The sequence below is a fragment of the Papilio machaon genome, chromosome 21 (genome assembly GCF_912999745.1).
Source record: "Papilio machaon chromosome 21, ilPapMach1.1, whole genome shotgun sequence".
NCBI classification, from domain to species: Eukaryota; Metazoa; Arthropoda; class Insecta; order Lepidoptera; family Papilionidae; genus Papilio; species Papilio machaon.
The window spans coordinates 6,334,338-6,355,900 of record NC_060006.1 but is presented as its reverse complement, the minus strand read 5'-3'; the positions used below and the strand labels follow the sequence as shown (position 1 = coordinate 6,355,900).

At 32.5% G+C, this 21,563-nt stretch overlaps 2 protein-coding genes across 4 annotated transcripts in view; one reads left to right on the top strand and one right to left on the bottom strand.

Moving 5' to 3' along the window:
- Positions 1-21,563, bottom strand: part of LOC106713000 (protein I'm not dead yet) — a 30,697-nt gene that overhangs the window by 6,123 nt on the left and 3,011 nt on the right. The window contains exons 2-5 of one of the 3 annotated variants that reach the window (XM_045683109.1): positions 4,814-4,945; positions 3,009-3,168; positions 2,474-2,739; positions 2,111-2,225 (exon numbers count right to left, since the gene is read on the bottom strand). In XM_045683109.1, the coding sequence (XP_045539065.1) occupies positions 2,111-2,225; positions 2,474-2,739; positions 3,009-3,168; positions 4,814-4,866 (594 nt within the window). In that variant the 5' untranslated portion in view covers positions 4,867-4,945. Of the gene's footprint in view, positions 1-2,110; positions 2,226-2,473; positions 2,740-3,008; positions 3,169-4,263; positions 4,338-4,813; positions 4,946-21,563 lie in introns of those variants that run through there. The other 2 variants (XM_045683111.1, XM_045683110.1) reach the window with 2 other exon arrangements.
- The window catches only part of LOC106712969 (GPI transamidase component PIG-S), a 33,833-nt gene continuing 17,618 nt past the window's right edge, over positions 5,349-21,563 (top strand). Inside the window, exon 1 of the mRNA XM_045683112.1 lies at positions 5,349-5,529. Within this exon, the coding sequence (XP_045539068.1) occupies positions 5,496-5,529 (34 nt within the window). The 5' untranslated portion in view covers positions 5,349-5,495. The remainder of the gene's footprint in view (positions 5,530-21,563) is intronic.

The following is a 21,563-nucleotide window of genomic DNA, read 5'->3' as shown; positions in this document are numbered from 1 at the left end:
GGGCACAGTTAATCGAAAAGTTAACTTCGTTAATCGTTAATTCGTTAATTAAAAAATTAACTTCGTTAATCGTTAAAGCGTTAAATTCTCGAAAATTTAACGCAAGTTAAAGTTAATCGTTAACAGTTAACCATACCAAAATTATACATACTAATTTCACACTTATGTGGCGACACTTGTTTAAAATAGTAATTTGACTATACATATACATTAATAGAATGTACACATTAGTATTAGAGACAAGTATGAATGCATTATAGTATATTTCATTACGAATGCGGAAAGCCTGTCATTGCAAAGAGTTCCGACAAATCTCTACCCGAGCCGCGGCGCAGCAGAAGGTTTTGACAGTTGGGACAAGTTGTAATGAGAGTTTCGCACGTGTACTAAACAACTATTTTTGATACAGTTGCGAAAAAATGAAGCAATTTAATAGAATAATAAAAACACATTAAACTAAACTAACTGAAATGTTTGGAAAAAGGCGCCAACCGTAAAATAAAATAAACAGAGATTTTTTTGTTTTGTTTTCTTCACCCATCAGAATGGGTGAAGAAAACAAAAAAAAACCACCCAGAGGTAAGCAAAGGGAACTATGCCCAAACAACCAAGTCTTCAGTAGATTATTTTTATTGATATGAAATGAAAATGAAATTTAATGAGATGAAAACTAACCTTACTAACTTCCATTGAATCAAATCATTAAATCTGATATTGTTACAAATTAGGAGCTTCTTTTTAGAAATATTTGCATGAATCATAAAAACTTCAATGATTTTTTTTGTAAAAACTTCGTGGTTGGTTTTTCTTTTTAACAGACATTATTTTGATAGTTGGGAAAGATAACGCACGACTTTGGAAAAGCTAAAGAAAAAGCACGAGTAAAAAAGTGTTTTAATACAGTTGCTCAAAAAGTGGCGTATTGCAGGGACGAAGAGCGTTCTGAATGTGGGCTATTACATACTCGTGCTTTTATATACTCGTAATGAAATATACTATTTCGAACCTTCTTTTAATTTTGTCCTGTTGGTCACGTCTTTCCCGGACGCTCTGATGCATCGTAATACTTGCACGCGAACTTCACATATATCAATTATCAACTCTCGTTCACCATTCGAGTAGCTGACATTCGCCCAACATAGCTGAACTTACGAGCGTGGCTGGGCGCGTAATTTAAACAAAATGACAGTACGTCTCCAAGTTTCTAATTTAACGATTAACGGACTTTTGTTAACGGAAGTTGAGTTTAACGGAAGTTAACAAAAGCGTTAACACTTTTTGAAGTTAACTTAAAAGTTAATCCGTTAAGCAAAATGTTAACTTCGTTAATTAACGATTAACGGATTAACGAGTTAATGCCCAGCTCTGGTTATTAATATATTAATATTATATCATCATCAAATTCACTATACATCCCCGCCAAGGTACTCGAAACCTGGCCAAGTGCGGGTTGACTTCACACATATCATTGAATTTCTTCTCAAATATGTGCAGCATCACGATGTTTTCCTTCACCGTAAGAATGTCGGATAAATGTACATATGTAAATCCAAAGGTGGGCATTAACTCGTTAATCCGTTAATTTACGAAGTTAACATTTTGCTTAACGGATTAACTTTTAAGTTAACTTCAAAAAGTTTTAACGCTTTGTTAACTTCCGTTAACTTAGTCCGTTAATAGTTACATAAAAAACTTGGAAACGTGCAGTCATTCTGTTTAAATAATAACCTAATAAAACCTTTGTAATTAACGAAGTTAATTTTTTTGATTAATTGTGCCCACCTCTGTGTAAATCGAAAAACACATTGGTATGGCGGGATTCGAACCCAAGACCTGTAGATTACAAGTCAAGTGCTTAACACCTAAGCCACACACTCCATATCGACCGAATATTAAATTTAAGTTATTATAATTCATACATTTTACAATAACGACAATGTCAACCAACGGCAAAATTGCTATTATTTTTTTTTTAATTTACAAAGTATCAACAACTAGCAGGTAGGCAGAGAATATAAAGTACCATTTGGTGGAATCCTGATACAATATACTCAGATATGTGAGTATTATGTATATTTTAACACATATAAACTATTAGTACTATATTTACCTGTTCCAAGACTTCGAGAATGGCCTCAACAATTGGCACCATCATTGTGGTGGCAGCCGCATTTGACACCCACATTGATATGAACATAGTCACAAATGTTAGACCAAAGTTCAATCTGAAATTTTACAAGAAAAATACACAATTAATATTTGAAAAAAAAATAATAATTGCCTCATATTAAATGATGACTGCTTTTCAGTCAGAAGATTTAAAAATAATATTGGCACTGTGTAAAAAAATTACAAATGTATTATAAAGATTTTTTAACACTTTCAATGCTACAATCTCCATATTAACGTGGACTCCGGAAGCCGCATTACAAGTGTTACGTCACAATGTGCTAAAAAAAATGACTAAACCAACCTTCTATGTGAACATCCAACCACTTGCACTGTCCAAAGTGCCACTCGTTTGGGTAACTTCGAATGCTGGACTCCAGCGGCTATCATCAGCCCACCCATGAACATCATATTGGTCTCTTTCATGTACGCAGCACAAGTTTTATCCGAGTCCAAGATACCCAGGGTCGGGAACAAAACAATGGGTAGCATTGACGTCACGGGTAGCGGGAGCAACTCCAACACCCAGTACATAGCCATAATAAGTACCACGTACATACATTTGTAGGCCTGGAAATTTGTTAATTAGATGTATATGCAAAATGAAAAATATTTGCATCCAAAAATAGGGTAAAACGTGTTATTAAATTTAAAACCAAACATCTATGATCAGTCAATTCTTTATTTCAAAGTAATCAGATGGCCAATTGCTCGTTTTCCACGTTTTATTATACACGCTAGACGTCTACTCTCGATGGCGGCTCAAATAGTAATGACTTATGTTTGAAAATGTTACGACGATTTCGAAATACCTTCATAAATAACAAGTACCCACTTACCCTTGCATTTTCCGATCCCGCATTTAAGATAGGAATTGGTAACAATATGAGTGGTGTTAACACAACTATGAGAGACTTCCAATATATGGATACGAACAGACTTATCCGTTGCCATAGCGACGCGCTAGATCTACCCCTGGAAAAGAAATATGTGGTGCCGCTGGAAGAGAAGAAAAAACAGAATTTAGTCAATAAAATCTTTGTACACTTTAAACATATTTTCCAGCGAGAAAAATTATCAACACATTCAACCTTAAACACATTAAATTCAATAAAAAAAATCTAAAACATGAAGCCTACTTGAATCTTATTATTTGAAACAAAACGTTAGAAATTACTTTAAATAAATTACTTTCATTATTATTAAATACAATTAAAATTTATTTATTGTGATATAAAGTAAATAAGTTAATTATGAATAGTGTGTGATTTAAATAATAACATATGGAATCAAACAAAAATCAAGCATTTAAAAAGTTATTAAAATAAACATGCTATATATACATTTAACAAAGAATAGCTTACAAATGTACTAATATAATTAATTAAATATACATCTTATATATATATATGTATTAATAAGTATTATAACTTTAATCAACAAAAATATAAAAAAATATATTTAAAACTTGTTAAGTAATGCAATAAAATTTAAACATCAACTACAAAACATTCATATGAAGGTAAATTTATAAATTATTAATTACATACTTAGATGGCTCCTATGTATACTAGTGTAAGTCACAATTTTGCTATTTAACCCTAGTTTAGTGTTTCTTTCTAATTAATTTAATGAATACCAATTTGCTGTGTAAATTTAAAAGTAATGTTAAGTAGAAAAATTGTATGTTCATGTTTGAAGGTTTTAATCACTAGCAGTCGCCCGCAACTCCGTCCGCGCGGAATTAAAAAAAAAACTTAATAAGTAGCCTATGTGTTCTTCCAGACTATGTTCTACATCTATGCCAAATTTCATCGAGATCCGTTGAGCCGTTCTGGAGATACCTTCAAACAAACATCCATCCATCTAAACATTCACATATAATATTAGTAAGATGTAAAAAGATATGTCTTGCTAGAATTTGAGTTTCAAACATACAATAGTTTACATATGAGCCATTGATTTGTATAAAATATATTATGAAGTATTATTTTCATATAGGACAAAATTATACATATAAAATAACAACAAAATATGTGCATCACATTCTTCAAGCCAATCAAATATGCAGTGCGCATAAGAAAATTTTGTAACCTGTAATATTCCACTGGTAGGCTAAATTTTGACACCGACTCCACCATTCAAATAAAAAAAAAGATTAAGACAAATACAGAATGTATATAATAAGAGTTAAAATATTTTTTATCTATTACTAATAGCAACTGTACTAGTGGAGTGGATGAAGTACTTAGATATGAATTATGTTTTCTATTTTTTTTACAACTTGTATTTTCTACAGTCAGATTTATAACACACTGGTGACTATAACTCTCATTGTTACCAATGTTGATGGTACTTAATACACTTAGCAGTCACTTGCTTTAAGCGCGCCCATTTACTAGTTTATGTCCTTTTTTAATCATAAAAAAATTACTGAGAAAATTATTATTTTCACGAAGAAAAAGTCTTAGGTAAAAAAAGAAAGAGGGGGCAAACCTTGAAAACCCTATATTTATTTTTGTGAAAAAAAAATGTTTCAATGATTCGAATTCATAATAAATAAGAAATGACACGAATGGCTACTGTTTTTAAATTATATTTTAATTTTTACTTTAGTTCTAAATTAAAAATATCAAAATATTACCGAGCATCATCACCAACACCATTTTCTATCGGGGCCGGATTTGAGGTAGACATTTTGATCCAATTTTTGACCCCTTTGATTTAAGTTATATTTTGATCTTGGCTTATGTCCACTTCACATTATCACTGGTATCTGAAATAGAGCAAATAATAAACCGGTAAATAAATTATTTGGAAATAATTGTTCTATAAAAGTGTGTATTTTATTTGTGCTTTTTAAAATTCAAACAAAACGTTCGTAAAATGACAATGACAAAAACATGTATCTTATTCATTTTATTGACATTTCATTCACGTCAAAATAGTAAACCAAGGTCAAGGTCAAAGAATACATAGCCCAAAAGTTTTAAGTTTTGCGTACTTTCTACAAATTTTTGCCCATTATGCAAAAGAACAAGCATAAGACTTTACATTTTGACAAACATTTTAATTCTCATTTGATATATTAAATCATATTTAAGCACTTTAACCAAAAAAATCTTTTGAAATACGTTGGCTAAAATGTTTTTTCTACTTTATAATCTTTGTCGCTGTCAGTTACGAGCTGTCTTGATGTCAAACCTTTAATCTTACACTAAAAACAATAACAAATAAATAAAAACCGTTGTTATTGCTTACATTGTCTGTAAAAATAATAATTAAAGTGTATGTTACAAACATTAAGTGTAATCTGAGTTGTAAGAATGACTATACAAGACTCTAAACCGGAGCCGGAGGGTGAGTCAATTTCCGATTATTCTGTTTCATTTTACACATGAAGATAATTCTTTGGTTTTGTATTCATTTCTTTACATTAAACGATCAAATAGGTATTTTCGTAGTAAATATTATTGCCTTTTATCTTTATAAATTCCAATGTTAATCTTAGACTTCCTAACCTTAAACTATAAGCAATGTTTTCCATCAAAACTTTAGCAATGACGGTCTAAGATAAATTGATAAATACAAACTATGGCGGTACTACTTTAGTATGCCGTTATAGATTTACTAGGCTGTGATATGTTGCCATAACACCTTGAGTAACGGGCAGATTCCTGTCGAGGGTTCTGCGTTCCTCGGAGATCCCGGAACCTTCTCCGATTGCACTCGAGGCTGGCCACCGAGGGGGTTTTAGTGGGTCAAATCCCACATAACCCTGTCTTCCCCCCAGAAGGCAGGGTATCTTTCAAAGATTTCCTCCCCGATACCAAGAAAAGGCTGTCTGTTTGTAGTTTTTATAACAGAATTTTTTATAAATATAGCTTATAGGGGTAGTACAACCCTACACACCTTTATAATGTTTCAATGCATTACACCTGTTCTTTTTTTGAGTTTAAGAAACCATACAAATGAAGTAATTTATTCTGTACTGTTACTTTACATGTATTAGACTCATGCACATTGTATAGGTTATTCGTAAACTACAACTTCTTTACCGAATAAAGACCTAAAAAAAGTTAATATGCATACAATATGTATAGATTAGCAATTCAACCAGGAATTCACAATAAATGTAATATCTATTTACTTTTATACATAGGAAAAATAAAACACAATACCTTGAAACCTTAGACGTCCATTGGCGTAAACAGAAATTACGTTGCCATTTAAAAAAAACTGATTTTTTATCTTCATTGACATCGTTAGTTTTCTACTTGCAAAGGTATAAAAACCATTTGATTGGTTTTTTTTTAATTATCTAATGCCATAAAAAAGTAATTTATATAACTACTTCGACTTTTTCAAGTTAATAAAACATGATAGTAAAATCAGTTGATCTTACATGTGACATTAAGTAACAATTTTTCACTGCCAAGTACTAATAAAAAAGTTTTATGTTGATACAATTTTTATAGTGTCTGCACTAATTGTACGGTCACGATGTAACTTTGGACAAATACAAAAAAAATACATTGTTGATACAGAGTTTAACTCAAGGTAGCATATCAATCGAATTTTGAATCAAAAAATATATGTTACTTGAAATTATCTGTCTTATTTACGCGAGCGTGGTCTGTCTCATACTGACGCGCTAGATCGTTTATCTAATATATAAAATTCTCGTGTTACAGTTTTCGTCACCGTACTCCTCCGAAACGGCTTGACCGATTCTCATGAAATTTTGTGAGCATTTTGAGTAGGTCTGAGAATCGGCCAACATCTATTTTTCATACCGCTATTAAGTTTTTTTTAACAGCGCGCGGACGGAGTCGCGGGCGACAGCTAGTAATTTATAACAATAGATTTTTTCTTATTTAGTATGTTGATCGGCAGTCCTAAGTTTAATTTATGCGAGGTGTACATGATTTGGTGGAAGGTTCCCTCCTTAAACTTTACAGCTACACACGAGTAAATCCAAAGATCCCCGCTTCGCCTCCCCTACTGCGCAAAGAAAACTGAGAGTAAAAGCAAGTATTCCAGGTATAGTTAAAAATTAACATGAACTAAACCGGAGTCGTAGATTTCTAGTTATTTTAAGTCGTTCAAAATCACTCAGCTCAGCGTACTCTACGGGTTTATTGACTTCTTGACAGACAAATATTTAGTTCATTCAATCAATGTCTTCTTTGTATACGAGTAAGGTACAGCACTTGACCCTTAGTTATTGTTGATTGTTTCAGTTAAATAGAACAAATGAATTGATACTGTTGTATCGAAACCGAAATAAAGGGTTAGATGTTGTTTTAATGCGTTTCAAATCACAATGTGTTTGAACTCCCGCCATATTGTGAGGTGCTAGCTTTCAAAATAAAAAAAAAAATAGACTCGCATTTTGATTTTTAACTAGGTGGCGTCCGCGTAGAATTAAAAAAAAAACTTAATTAGTAGCCTATGTTTTCTTCCAGATTATGTCCTACATCTGTGCAAAATTTCAACAAGATCCGTTCAGCCGTTCCGGAGATACCTTCAAACATACATACAATTTTTTTTGGTTGAAAACTACTCTTGTATTTACGTGCACTTTCTTATTGAAAACACATGTCAGCCGATTAATAATGTATTTTCTTTTAAATAGTAGAAAATGTTTGTTTTTTTATGTAGCCGCAAGGGTTTTTCATACGACGATAGTCATAATATTATCTATTCATATTTTGTATGAAGTGGTATTCAGAATCCATGTGACATTTTGCCATGTTTAATTTTCGAAACAGAATTATTCAAGAAAATAGAATTCACGATGCTATGATAATTGTGTAATAGTCAAAATTAACTCGTCATATGGTCACTAAGGGTAAATTTATCTTACTAAACCCACACAGTAATGCGAGTGGTAGTTACCAAGAGTAATGTTTTGACTATGAGTTAAAGTTACAGTATAATAAGTAAGTAAAGAAACTTTATCATGCAATAAAAAGTTTCAAAGGGAGACATTACTATACAGGGGGACAAAAATAACAAACTTGTAAATAAAAATAACTCAATTTTTCGACGCATATTCCAGACACGAAAACGGTACCGGGAAGTAATAAATTTTTTCTATAGGTATGAAGTCCAAGGAGAAATGTTTCAAGATTTGAAACACCAATATGAGGATGGGTTACGTAAAACTGACGCAAATCCATAGGGGTCATTTATATAAAGCAGGGGGCGCGCCGCGTTTGCGTCAGCTGAAATCAAATTGAACGTCGTAAACTGATTCAATCTTAACCGATAGCTGCCAATAAGGTAGTGGTATTTGTCTTTTATACGTACATACATACCATCTTGTATACCTCGTTTCTATCCAAAATGCGATGTGAGAAAAATGTTTCGCTAAAAATATTTTGGATTTGTCGAACTTTAGCATAAAGTAGCAGTTTGTCTTTGATTAAGTGTTTGGATTGGCACGAGGTGTAAGATTAAGTTTTAATTTATCGTTTATTATCATTATCTTTGGCTCACGCTGACAGTTGAATTAATATAAATACAAAGTAAACTGATGGAAAATTTATAATTTATTTTCATCGTAATATTTTTTGTTTTGAATTCCCCACAAGATGGAAAATACGTGGCTCACATAAGATGTTGATGACGATGTTGTTGGGAAAGGTCTAGTTTGTGTGTGGTTTGCAGAAATCAAAGGAATATATAATCAAAACAAATTTCACACATCTGTGAACGCAACAGTTAGTGCCGCCGCGAGAGGATCTTTACTCGTACATAATCTATAGCTAAAGATCGCAAAGTTAGTTTAGCCTATGTATTTCTGTACTCCACTAGAGAAATGTATCTGCTCATGTGATGTGTACATGTGGATCACCTACAAAAACAAGTTTACAATGTTTTTGAATACGTGAGGGTAGTATAACTAAGTATTTGCCGGTTTCGTTTTCTGGACAAACTCACTATCAAAGGTTCAACAATTATCCTGTTTGTAGTAAACTTTGCTTCAATATTAATGACACTATAGCTGCTAGGATAAATATATTACGTAAGAGTTTGAGGAAGGATGGTTTTGTTATCCTAGACTTTGCGGTTTCTTGTTGATTCTTGTATTGGATGATGCTTTTGTGCTTTTATGAGTGCATTTAGTGATATAATTATTAGTTGTGTTAATTATTCAAGTTATTCTCATCATCATCAGCTCACTATATGTCTCCACTGAGGGGCTCGGAGCCTACCCCAAGCTAGGGGTGACTTGGACATAGTCAACCACGCTGACCAAGTGCGGGTTGGTTGACTTCACACATACCATTGAATTTCTTCTCAGATATGTGCAGATGTTTTCCTTCACCGTAAGAACGTCGGATAAATGTACATATGAAAATCGAAAATCGAAAAACACATTGGTACATGGCGGGTTTCGAACCCAGGACCTGCAGATTGCAAGTCAAGTGCTTAACCCCTGAGCAACCGACGCTCACTTTCGGTGTCACAAGTTATTCTATCTATATATATTTCGATTGCCGAAACTGCATTCGCTTTAAAAAAACAAAACAGCAAATGTTTTTATCCAGGTGTTTTGGCAATGGTAACTCACAGTTAAGGTCTTTCAGAGTTATTTAGTTACTAGCTGTCGCCCGCGACTATCCGCGCGAAAATAAAAAGAAACTTAATTAGTAACCTATGTGTTCTTTCAGACTATGCGCCATCTACGCCAAATTTCAGTGAGATCCATGCAGCTGTTCTGAAGATACCTTTTAACAAACATCCATCTAAAAATTCGCATTTATAATATTAGTAAGATAAGGAAGCAATTTTTGGTATTTAATTAAATTGTTTAACAGTTAACTGAGTAATTTTTGCAATAACATATTATATGTTCGCATACAAATATAAGTGATAATGAAAGTGTTGCCTTGGACTCGATTGTTTTACGTCAATGCATTTATATTAACTGAAATAATTAGTTTTTGTATACAAAATTAAATTAAGTAACGACTTTGGTATTTAATTATTGCTAAACGAGTTAAAATTGAAAAACCCGTGTATTATTTAAACAATATTCTTTGTTTGTAAAAAAATATTGGAAAATACACACTCGCCCTGAAGATGGACCCCCGATGGGTCCGAAACTATTCGGTGCCTTCACTGGACAATCATACGTGAGTTAAGCCGATCTTAATTAATTTAATTTATTCTTTATCAATAATTCTAATTATGTTGAAATCATTAAATTTGACACATATATTTCGTTGATAATACTTATTTTGCACATTAAATATATAGCATTATGCAGAACTTAAAAAAAATGATATAGTCGGTGCTGACACTAGAATTTATTTACGGGAGCTCATTCGTTTTGAATTCATTTAATACTCGCTGACGCCCACGACTCCGTTCCCGCATAATTAAACAAAAAACTTAATAAGTAGCCGATGTGTTCTTCCAAACTATGTTCTACATCTGTGCCAAATTTCAGCGAGATCCGTTGGGCCGTTGTGGAGATACCTTCCATCCAAACATTCGCATTTATAATATTAGTAAAAAGTAGGAATATGTTTTAGAAAAGTTTCTACAATTTAGTAATTAATGACACAACCTTAAGTATGATAAGAATGTATATTATTATCAATGAAAAAAAAAAAAGACGAAAATTGTTTTTTTTTTTTCAACTTTTAATATTAACACAGTTGGCACGTCTTAACCTGTGGCTATATTGTCGTTGCCTGAAATAACTCCTCGAGGAATCAAGGTTACTGCGTTCGATTGAATATCTTAAATTTTCCGAGATATACTGATGTTTTATTAATATACGTCCCACTTGTGAACGTATCAGCAATTGAAATAACAATCATTGAATACGTGAAAAACCTATATTTGTCTATCCACAGATGAAATCAATGACATATGTTAAACTAGTTCCAAATAAATGGTTGTTTTCTTTAATTCGTTTGTTCTGTTTATGACAAATCTATTAACGGTAGTACGCGATTTCATTATGTCAAGGTCACTATGACTTCCTGTACTGTATCTAGTTGTAACCGGTTATTCTAGATCGCGGTTTCCCGCCAATGGATCAGTAGGGCTGCCGACTTAATTAACGTAGATACGAACACTGGCTGCAAAAAAACGACTAGCGACTTGTCAACCTTAGAAACGTAGTGATTTGTTCCACCCATTCTGACCCAAAGAAATCGACGTTAAACCTGTGGCTCGAATAAACAACATGCAAGACTAGAGGTAACAACCCTAGGTACAAGTGTTTTCAACCATATGTTGTTATAGTTTGCCACGCCTTCTTACGTCATAAGCCACTTCGTCTACTTAATTTGCATGCGACAATGAAAATGACTTTTTGTAAGTGTTTGTAGTGGCTATAAAAAGTTTTCGGAGGAGACGTAAAAATAATAATGCAACCATAGTCTTCGTCTTGCAATTAAAATTAAAACAATAGCAAAAACCTACCATTTACATTAATTATGTCGTAAAGGGTTTACTTTTTAATTTTGTTGTTATATCTTTTCAGCCAGTTACATTGTAAAAAGTTATTTATTTCTAACCTTCATGGAGATTCGATCGTCTATTTTCACGCGTGTTAAAATATTTTCATTAGCATGTCAGATTTATTGCGCACGCGTCGAAATCACCTTTAAAGTTTTTTTCTATTTTTAAGTAAAACATACTACGATTTATGTCATTCTTTAGTTTTTAGGGTTTGATATTGATCTATCAACTTAGCAAACACAATAATATCAGTTTTCAATGTACAATGGTGGAATTTGAACAAACTGGTCATCTGATTAATAAAATTTCACTTACATATATTGCAGCTGAATAATCTGAAATTTGAATATCTGAAATGAAATCCGAAAGATACCTTGCTATAGCTTCCAGAGATAACTAACAAACATTATTCATCCATCCATCTAAAGCACGTATTTATAACATTCTACGTTCTACGTTTTTATACATATATAAATCATGTCTACGAAAACTACTTTTTTTTTGTGACTGAATAGTCACTGTTTGCCTTGAAGAGGCATTTACAGTTTCACCGGGATTGAGGTTGCCGGCGCCATATGCGGCGCTTAGCCTAAACCTCGTTTAAGAGTAACTAGGCTCGAGGGCTCCCTCAGGAGTTACTTCGTTATTATTACCGGATTGGAACGAAATCTACTTATAAATATTTGTAGTTGTAATTTCCTTGGTGCCTTAATTTAGTTTGAATTACTTTTGTGTTTCTAGACATGATATTTATTTATTTTCACCGTCAAAGATAAGAGAGTTGACATCTTGACACTGGACCAGACTTTATCTGTGTGTATTTGTAATTGTCCCCAAAATCATAGCAATCACGAGACCATCACCTTGTGACTGTATGCAAATTGGAATGTTTTAATATAACGTGATATATGAATCATGCATATTGTATACCGTATACCAAGTCTTAAATTTAAATGAATTTTTAACACCGTCTCAAAGGCCGGCAACGCATCTGCGATTCCTCTGGTATTGCAGATGTCCATGGGCGTCGATGAACACCTTGGTGTTCCCGCTGCTCGTTTGCCCCCTTGAAAAAAAAGAATAAATCTTGTGCAAATTTAATTTTACGTAAATAACTTCCACCGTAGATTAGTCTGCTTCTCATACAATTCATACAAACATTGCATGCGATCGAAGCATATTGTGACGTTGTAGTTGTGAAATAGAAAAAAAGGCAGTAAAACTCCTTATTAATTTTAACCTCAGAGTTAAATTTTGCTACATTAAGATTTATAGGGGCGCGCCAATGCCTCCACCAAGATGAGTATGTATCATAGTTGAAGACGTATAAGTATATACGTCTTCAACTATGAGTGTTGTGTTTTCTTTATATATTTATACTATCTCGTAAATACAATAATGTTTAATCTAAAAATGTCATTCAAGGTTTCCATTTTCAAGTATTCCAATATAAAATCACCCTGACCTCATATATTTTGGCACATCTCTTTTATCCATGAGTGTGACGTTAAAAAATATTCGGGAATAATTCCTGGTGATATGAAAAACGTCAATCTTTATTAATAACATTTTTGAAATTGGTAAACATTGTTACTTGCCAAAGATATTAAGTTTTCCACCAGATTGAATTGTGCCAGAAAATATATTTACCTAAAAAGTTTCCGTAGGATCCCGACTAAGATAATCAACTTAGACTTTTAATACGATTATGGGAAGGATTGTGTTCTAAGGAGCACTTTCCTTAAAATAAATGTATTATGCATTTAGTTTCCAGAAGTTGAACCTAGAACATTATAGACATCTATATATATAAAAGAAAGTCGTGTTAGTTACACTATTTATAACTCAAGAACGGCTGAATCGATTTGGCTGAAAATTCATGGGTATGTAGTTGAGAACCAGGATACGGACATAGGATACTTTTTATCCCATTTCTTTTTTTTTAATTCCGCGGGAACGGAGTCGCGGGCAAAAGCTAGTCTTATCTATCTATATATATAAAAGAAAGTCGTGTTAGTTACACTATTTATAACTCAAGATCTGTCGAACTGATTTAGCTGAAAATTGATGGGGAGGTAGCTTAGAACTAGGAGACGGACATAGGAACTTTTTTTTATCTTGTGGGCATTTTTTTATTCCGCGCGGACGGAGTCGCGGGTAAAAGCTAGTTTTAAATATAATTCTGTACCCAGAAGAAAAGTATCACAGTAATTGCCTCGTGGCTAGAATATTTTATCATTGTATTACTTAGTTTCAATGTTGTTGCATTATTACAATTTACTTCCTGAATTTTAAATGTTCAATAGCCAATATTAGCAGTCGTAGTGACATTCGTTACAGGTTTGCAGTTTGTATGTCCTTGTGTAAGAAATACGCCTCTCTTTTCCTTATTAAATACATATCCTTTTCTTTATTTTATTACTAGCTGTCGCGAAAGGCTCCTCGCGGAATTTAAAAAAAACTTGAGAGGTGTCAAGGGACACCCGGATGGAACGAAGTTCCTTTCGATTAATTAGTGAAGGAACCAATGTTTATTCTATGAATAAAAAACTTAAGTCTTCACAAGAAGTACATTTTATTTCTATGAATTTTCGTTATATATTGTCCCGTCGTTGCCATGGTGAAGTAGCGCTCATTCGTCGTTAACATACTTACTATAGCAAAAAGTGTCGTGACAACTTTTCGTAAGAATTTTTTCCGTCTAGCCCCCATTCACAACGCGCGATAAGGAACTTCGTTCCAATAAAACTGAATTAGTAGCCTCTACGTAGTTCTACATTCATGCCAATTCATCGAGATCCGTTGCACCGTTCCGGAGAAACTTTCAAACATCCATGAATCCATTCATCCATCTAAACATTCGCATTTATAATGTTAGCAAAAGAAGATCTATAGGCAAACCAAAAGGTACAGTCGAAGACGTTCATTTGTATCCATTTCTGCGAAATGTCATTCAGCCTTTGTACTGTAAGTTAAATCACATGTGTTGGCAACATAAATACTGATACCTCTTTTGTTATTTTCTATACAAAATTTGATTATAAGTGGGAGACGAATTTAATTCTTTGATTGTACTCAAAAAAGCTTTCATATTTAATGTATTTATATATACGAAAGTAAAACATACAAGTATAAAGGTCAATGACACTCAAATCTAAAATGCAACGCGGTTACTTCTGCTCTAATTCCATTGTAATTTATACGTGTAGCAATATGTGGTCTAAGTATTTCACTGTTTTGTTTTTTGTGTGATATGCACAAAAAGTTACATTATGCAATTAAATTAGGTTATACAAGAATATTTTGATTTGGTAACTTGTTAATCTAATATATAAAATTCTCGTGTCACAGTTTTCGTTCCCGTACTCCTCCGAAACGGCTTGACCGATTCTCATGAAATTTTGTGAGCATATTCAGTAGGTCTGAGAATCGGCCAACATCTATTTTTCATAACACCCCCCCCCCCCCCCATTAAGTTTTTTTTAACTGCACGCGGACGGAGACGCGGGCGACAGCTAGTTTAACCATAAAATTCCACGTTTGAATGTTAATTTGAATATCGATTTTAACAATAATTGGTCTACAATTTCTGTCTGTATGTCTTACTTTGCGGTTGTCTAGTCTCCTGCAATAGTGTAAAGTGTGACAGCTTGTTTGCAAAGGCCTGTTCTTTGCTAAAAGCAAACCTTCAAGGCTGACAAGTAAATCATATCTTGACATGGTTGACTGTCAGATAACGTTTCTGTGTTAAAAGTACCTTCATATAAAATGGTCATTGTTTTACGTAGTATTTTGGAAGTTGATTATCTAATTTCGAACAAGTAAGAAAATATATAGTTGTCCCATTTATTCTTTTAAAAAAAACTGAGATGACAGTATTTTTGTCTGGTAGTTACTGCAGTAAAAACCCCGCTATAATATTGCATTTAAAATAGAACTGCATTGATCGATGTATAAAATCTCATCGTCTATAAAGCAAAATGTTGTAGAGAATTTATGTATAGTTACCGATGAGAACCCACACACAGGAACTTTCCCGTCGATTACCGTCACTGTGTTAGTCGATGCGAAGTATCAAGATGTACAAGACGTAGTATAAAAACAAGAGACAAGCGATAGCGGATTTTAACTGACACGAAACCTTTTCATACAAAATTAATCATAATCTTCAAAATAAATGTTAGGTAGAGGTCAACGAGAACATGACGTGGATTACAGATGGTTTGTATTGTGCCGTCTATTGATATTATATTATTTTTAAAATGTTCGTAAATCGCTTCCGCTCATGACATGTACGGTCATGATATGGGGTTTCGAACAGATTGAACAATCTATACAGTTTACATTAAGTCTGTTGCGCTAACAACTAGAGAAGCTCAATCATTTGTGTCCCGGTAATGTGACTTCGAAGTAAAATGAACTTCAACACTAGTGTATAAAAGTTATAATACGATTTACGTATATAATTTGCAGCGAGATATTTTCAGAAGTTGAAATATTATTGTTTACTTTATTAACACTGCATACTTTGCATATTTGTAAATCTATAACCAATCCTTAAGATTTCACTTTATAGTCGACGCTGGAAAGCATAAACGCTGTAACCCCTGAAATCGCGAATATGTTTTTCACACGTTAATAATTTCAACCATTATCAAAGGATAATGATTTTATTATAGGTTAGCACAAACTACACAACATTGCTAAATACCGCATGCTTGTAGGCGTATCAGCTCACGAGTTATCATTTTTTGGCTCTCCTGTAAAGTTCATACTTTCGGGGTTACAGCGTTTACGCTTTCCAGCGTCGATTATTTTGTTTTTGAAGTTCTATATAAGAAAGCTATAACTCTATGGCTGTTACGTCGTCTGTCATGTAAACAAAATCATAACGTAATCTCTCTTAAAGCTACTATACACGAACCATATGAGTTCACTTCAAATGGAACTGTGTAAACATTGCTTTACAATGAAACTGTTGTTACCGTTCTGGGTAGAAATAAGTCGATTGTAATAATCAATGGAATTATTCGAAGTATTTTAACAACATTGTACTGTTGTCTAAATTCTTGGATATTCTGTTGATATTACAGCTTGATTCTTTATCAAACAAGTTATATTTGTTACAATGATTATCATGTTTTAACCTAAAATTATTGTGTTTCATTTTTTTCTCTATGGATTGTCGTCACAGTACCACTCATTCATACATCTCTATCAGCCGTCATATTTGATTTCACTCCTTACGCATATCCTCTTTCAAACAATCCATCAATGCTTTCTATTGTCTTCCTCTACTACTATATTGTTATTTTTGAAAGCGTTAAGTTAAAATAATTTCCTCGTCGGATATTTTTAATAAAATTTTCCTTATTACTTGTATAATAGTCTAAGCTAAGACTTACATAAGCATCCGTTATGAGGTCGCAGCTGTTTCTAGTTACAATAAATTCCTTTACGTTATAATTGCATGATTATTTTTAAATATCTCATAATTATAGTCATTATAAATTCTTTTCATTCACAATAGAATTGACCGTTGCATCGTAAATTGCAGGTTTCAGATAAAAAAAAAATATCAGTTTTATAATTCAGCTCTATACGGTTATAACACGATCAACATTCTTATGAAGTTATTATATTTATATATTATTCATTGTATATATATATATATATATATATATATATATAGTAGAAATTTCTATTGTTTTTATTTTTATTTCTTTTCACTGTTCGTGTGCACGCTACTGATTTGATTTACTTATATAAATTTCTACCTAAAGGTTGTCTGGCAGAGATCGCTGCTTAGCGATAAGACCGACCGCCTTTTGTGAAAATCCTGATGAATTTTGTTTTTTTATAACTCCATGATAGTGCAGAATAAAGTATATATTATATTGTATTTATTTTATATATTATATACTAGCTTTTACCCGCGACTCCGTCCGCGCGGAATAAAAAAATAGAAAACGGGGTAAAAATTATCCTATGCCCGTTTCCTGGTTCTAAGCTACCTGCCCACCAATTTTCAGTCAAATCGATTCAGCCGTTCTTGAGTTATAAATAGTTTAACTAACACGACTTTCTTTTATATATGTAGATATTATTAGCTGTCGCCCGCGACTCCATCCGCGCGCAGTTAAAAAAACTTAATTGGGGTATGAAAAATAGATAAAAATAAATGTAGCTTATATGACACGTTCGTAGATTTACCATAGCAGCGCCATCTATTGATTACTTACTCAACCCAGTCGAAAGGTATCGACATCTGTTAGAATCATTTTGAGTTAACAGATAATTGTGACTGTCAAATAATAACAGACAAATAATTAGCAATAAATTAAAATTGCGACTATAATTTGAGATTTAAACTATCCTATCTCTCAAGTTGGATCGAACTGCACATGGTGTGCGAATTTTATTATAATCGGTTAAGTGGTTTAGGAGTCCATTGAGGACAAACATTGTGACACGAGATTTATATTATATTAAGATATTGCGTTTGTATACATCATGCAGACGTTATTTTTCTAATGCAAAATTAAATGAGACTCAAGGAAATTTTTGATCGTCTAAAATACAGATACATTGTCTTATAAAATACAATTAAATGCCTAGGCAATTTTATATGACATATTTAAAAAAAACGAGTTAAAATTGTTAAAAATAAATGTATTGACATTAATTAACTCACATGCGGAACACGCGTGACAGCATCGTTTCTATTAAATGAGTCTCATCAAAAAAACGCATTATTTGTAATGAATATCGTGTGAGGATCGTAAAAATGCATTAAATATTGTATAATCTATTAAATTATTACGCAACTCCTAACCGTAGAATTCCACTGCCGTGACATTGGAGTCAAGAAGTGTTACTGCAGTGGAACTCTACAATTACATTGTGTTTTGTTTATAGCCTACGACTTACAATTTTTATATCTATGAATTAAATATTAATAGAATATACTATTTTTTATTTAGAGAGCGTCGGTGGCTCAGATGTTCCACCCGCCATGTACCGATGTTTTTTTCGATTTTCGATTAACATATGTACATTTATCTGACGGTCTTACGGTAAAGGAAAACATCGTGATGCTGCACATATCTGAGAAGAAATTCAATGATATGTGTGAAGTCAACCAACCCGCATTGAGCCAGCGTGGTTGACTATGTCCTAGGCACCCCTAACTTAGGACTCTAGACCCCTCGGTATAGTGAGCTAATGCTGATGACTATTTAAAAAAATACTGATTTACATACCCTCTTTGACATACAAGGGAACTATGCTCATCAAAATCGGTTCAGTGACTGAACTCAGTTGTTTAGGCTACAGCTTACAATATTCACACAAACACATACATAATCTAGAAAAATATTAACATCCAGAGTTAGTCGGGTCAATGTTACGTTCTTGTTTTTTAAAAGAATCATAATGGTAATATTTTTTATACAAATGTTTCAACAATGGAATCACAATATTGTGGTACAGATACTATATCGTGTTTGAAACGAACCGGAACTTTTATCAAATGCGCTTCTTTTATTGGAATTATTATCATAGCTTACATTAACCCCCATTTATTGCTTTATTTTTTATCAATGTCAAGTATTAACGTTTTCGAAGATAGTGGATTCTGCGAAGTTATTAAAAAGTTTTTAATGTTTTGACTACAATTAAACAAAGAGAGTTTTCTTTGTTCAATTCAATTTTCTTACTGAATTTGTTTATTTTGTCTCTTTACTGAGTCATACATCTGATCCGTTTCACAAACTCAAAATAAACTTTGTATACTAGCGACCTTTGTATACATATATAGTATACTAGCGACCCGCCCCGGCTTCGCACGGGTGCAATGCAAAATATACCTACTACAGAATGTCCTTATACACAACGTTCACAGCGTTCACATTAGAAACCTTTAAATTTATCAGTGTTTCTCTACTATATTATACATTTATTATACATACAAACCTTCCTTAAGAATCACTCTATCTATTAAAAAAAACCGCGTCAAAATCCGTTGCGTAGTTTTAAAGATCTAAGCATACATACGGACATACAGCGAAAGCGACTTTGTTTTATACTATGTATTGATATCTTTATTTTACATTTGAATAGTAGAGAACGACATCTTGTATTGCACTTCCGCACTCAGAGAACTTTAATATAGATTTAATATGACACTAAAATTACTCAAGTAATCTTTTGTTATCTCTTTCTATTAAAATTAAGTTTGTTTTACCTACTATAGGTACTATGTTAGTAATTATTTTTCTTGACAATAATATTTTTAGTGTAATAGCGTATTTTGAACCAACAATCAGAACAATGGAGTGAAAATCTGAAAATCTCCAAGTATATAGCTGGAGTTAGCGTCAAGAGTTGGCTGACATTTGTAAATTTTTTAAATAATTTTTGAACAATCTTAAAAAAATACTTATTTCAGAATCTTTTCAATGAAATTTGACGGAAGTCAAACGAAAATCAAGTCCAAGTATGACTATAGCCCACAGAGTACTTTGTTCATTGTTTGTAAAATTATGTGTTTTTTTTTTGTATATCTGTGGTATGTTTAGCCCTACTGTCACTCTTAACTCTTCTCACTATTGGTTAATACATAATATACCTATATGAACTAAAAGTACTAATGTTTATTAGTACTAAGTTTGTATCTGGATCTTTCTACATTTTATTACTCACGTGTTTATCTAATTGCCTATCCGACCTTTTTACGTCATAATATATTTATATTTATCAAGATTATATACATCGTTCAACATAATTATTAATTAATATGTTCACATTTATATAAACATTAAGTAATGGATTATAACACTGTTTATGTATAAATTCCAGAAACATATTTCTGCGTTAATAATATTGCGTATTTATTAGATTTAAAGTATATATTAATTTATATGTAATTGGTTATGTCTATGTATGTGTAAAAAAAACTGTATATATTAATTATACTAGCAGTTGAGCGTGATTTCATCCGCGTGGAATTAAAATAATCTAGGAAAAATATAGCCTGTGTCATCCGGGTATAGTGTAGCTTCTCAACAATGATTTTTTTTTTAAATTCTGTCTTTTTTTAATGTCCTACTTATAATATTTGTATAGTTTTCATCTTTGTGTTTTTCCTAAATTCTATATTTGAAAGAGTAATTTCTAGGCAATGGTTTACAATGAAACTAACAGTTTGTTAATGACGCCGCGTAATTGTAAATTCTATTTTATTTTAGGTACTCGTAAACTTAATAAAATAATTATATTAATTTAGTATTAGGATTGAGTTGGAAGCTTTTTGTTCACTATCTTATCACGCAGCTTGGCAAGTTTGACGAAAACGTCGGCTTATCTACTAAGATAAATACATTTCCCGTATGCAATGCGTATGTGATAGAGAGCAGTTTGCTCTATTGAAAACATTCCTACAAAACAAATTTTGTCTTAAGTTTTTTTTATCATTCGAAAGTTTGGTTGGATGGATATTTGTTACTATCTCTAGAAAACGGCTTAACGGATCTCGATGAAATTTTGGCTAATATGTAAAATAATCTGGAAAAACACGTATACTTCTTAGGTACTAAGTATCTTTTTAATTCTGCGCGGACGAAGACGCGAGCAAAAGTTAGTGGATGCTTATAGTGGACATATATGTGGACTTGTCCGAGATCGAGCATGTACTTACGTGTGTAATCACCCTTATGTACTAGTGTTCTAGAATTTCTTAGTTAACATGTTATGTTTTAATTTGTTCGTAACTATTTTTGACGCATTCTTCACTTACGTTCTTTGTTTCGGTAATATACTATAAAATTATGAGCACATGTTTCATGCTTTTGTTAGCTTCGTGTTGTTTGCGTCTAACTTAATTCGAGTATTAAATTATATTTTCT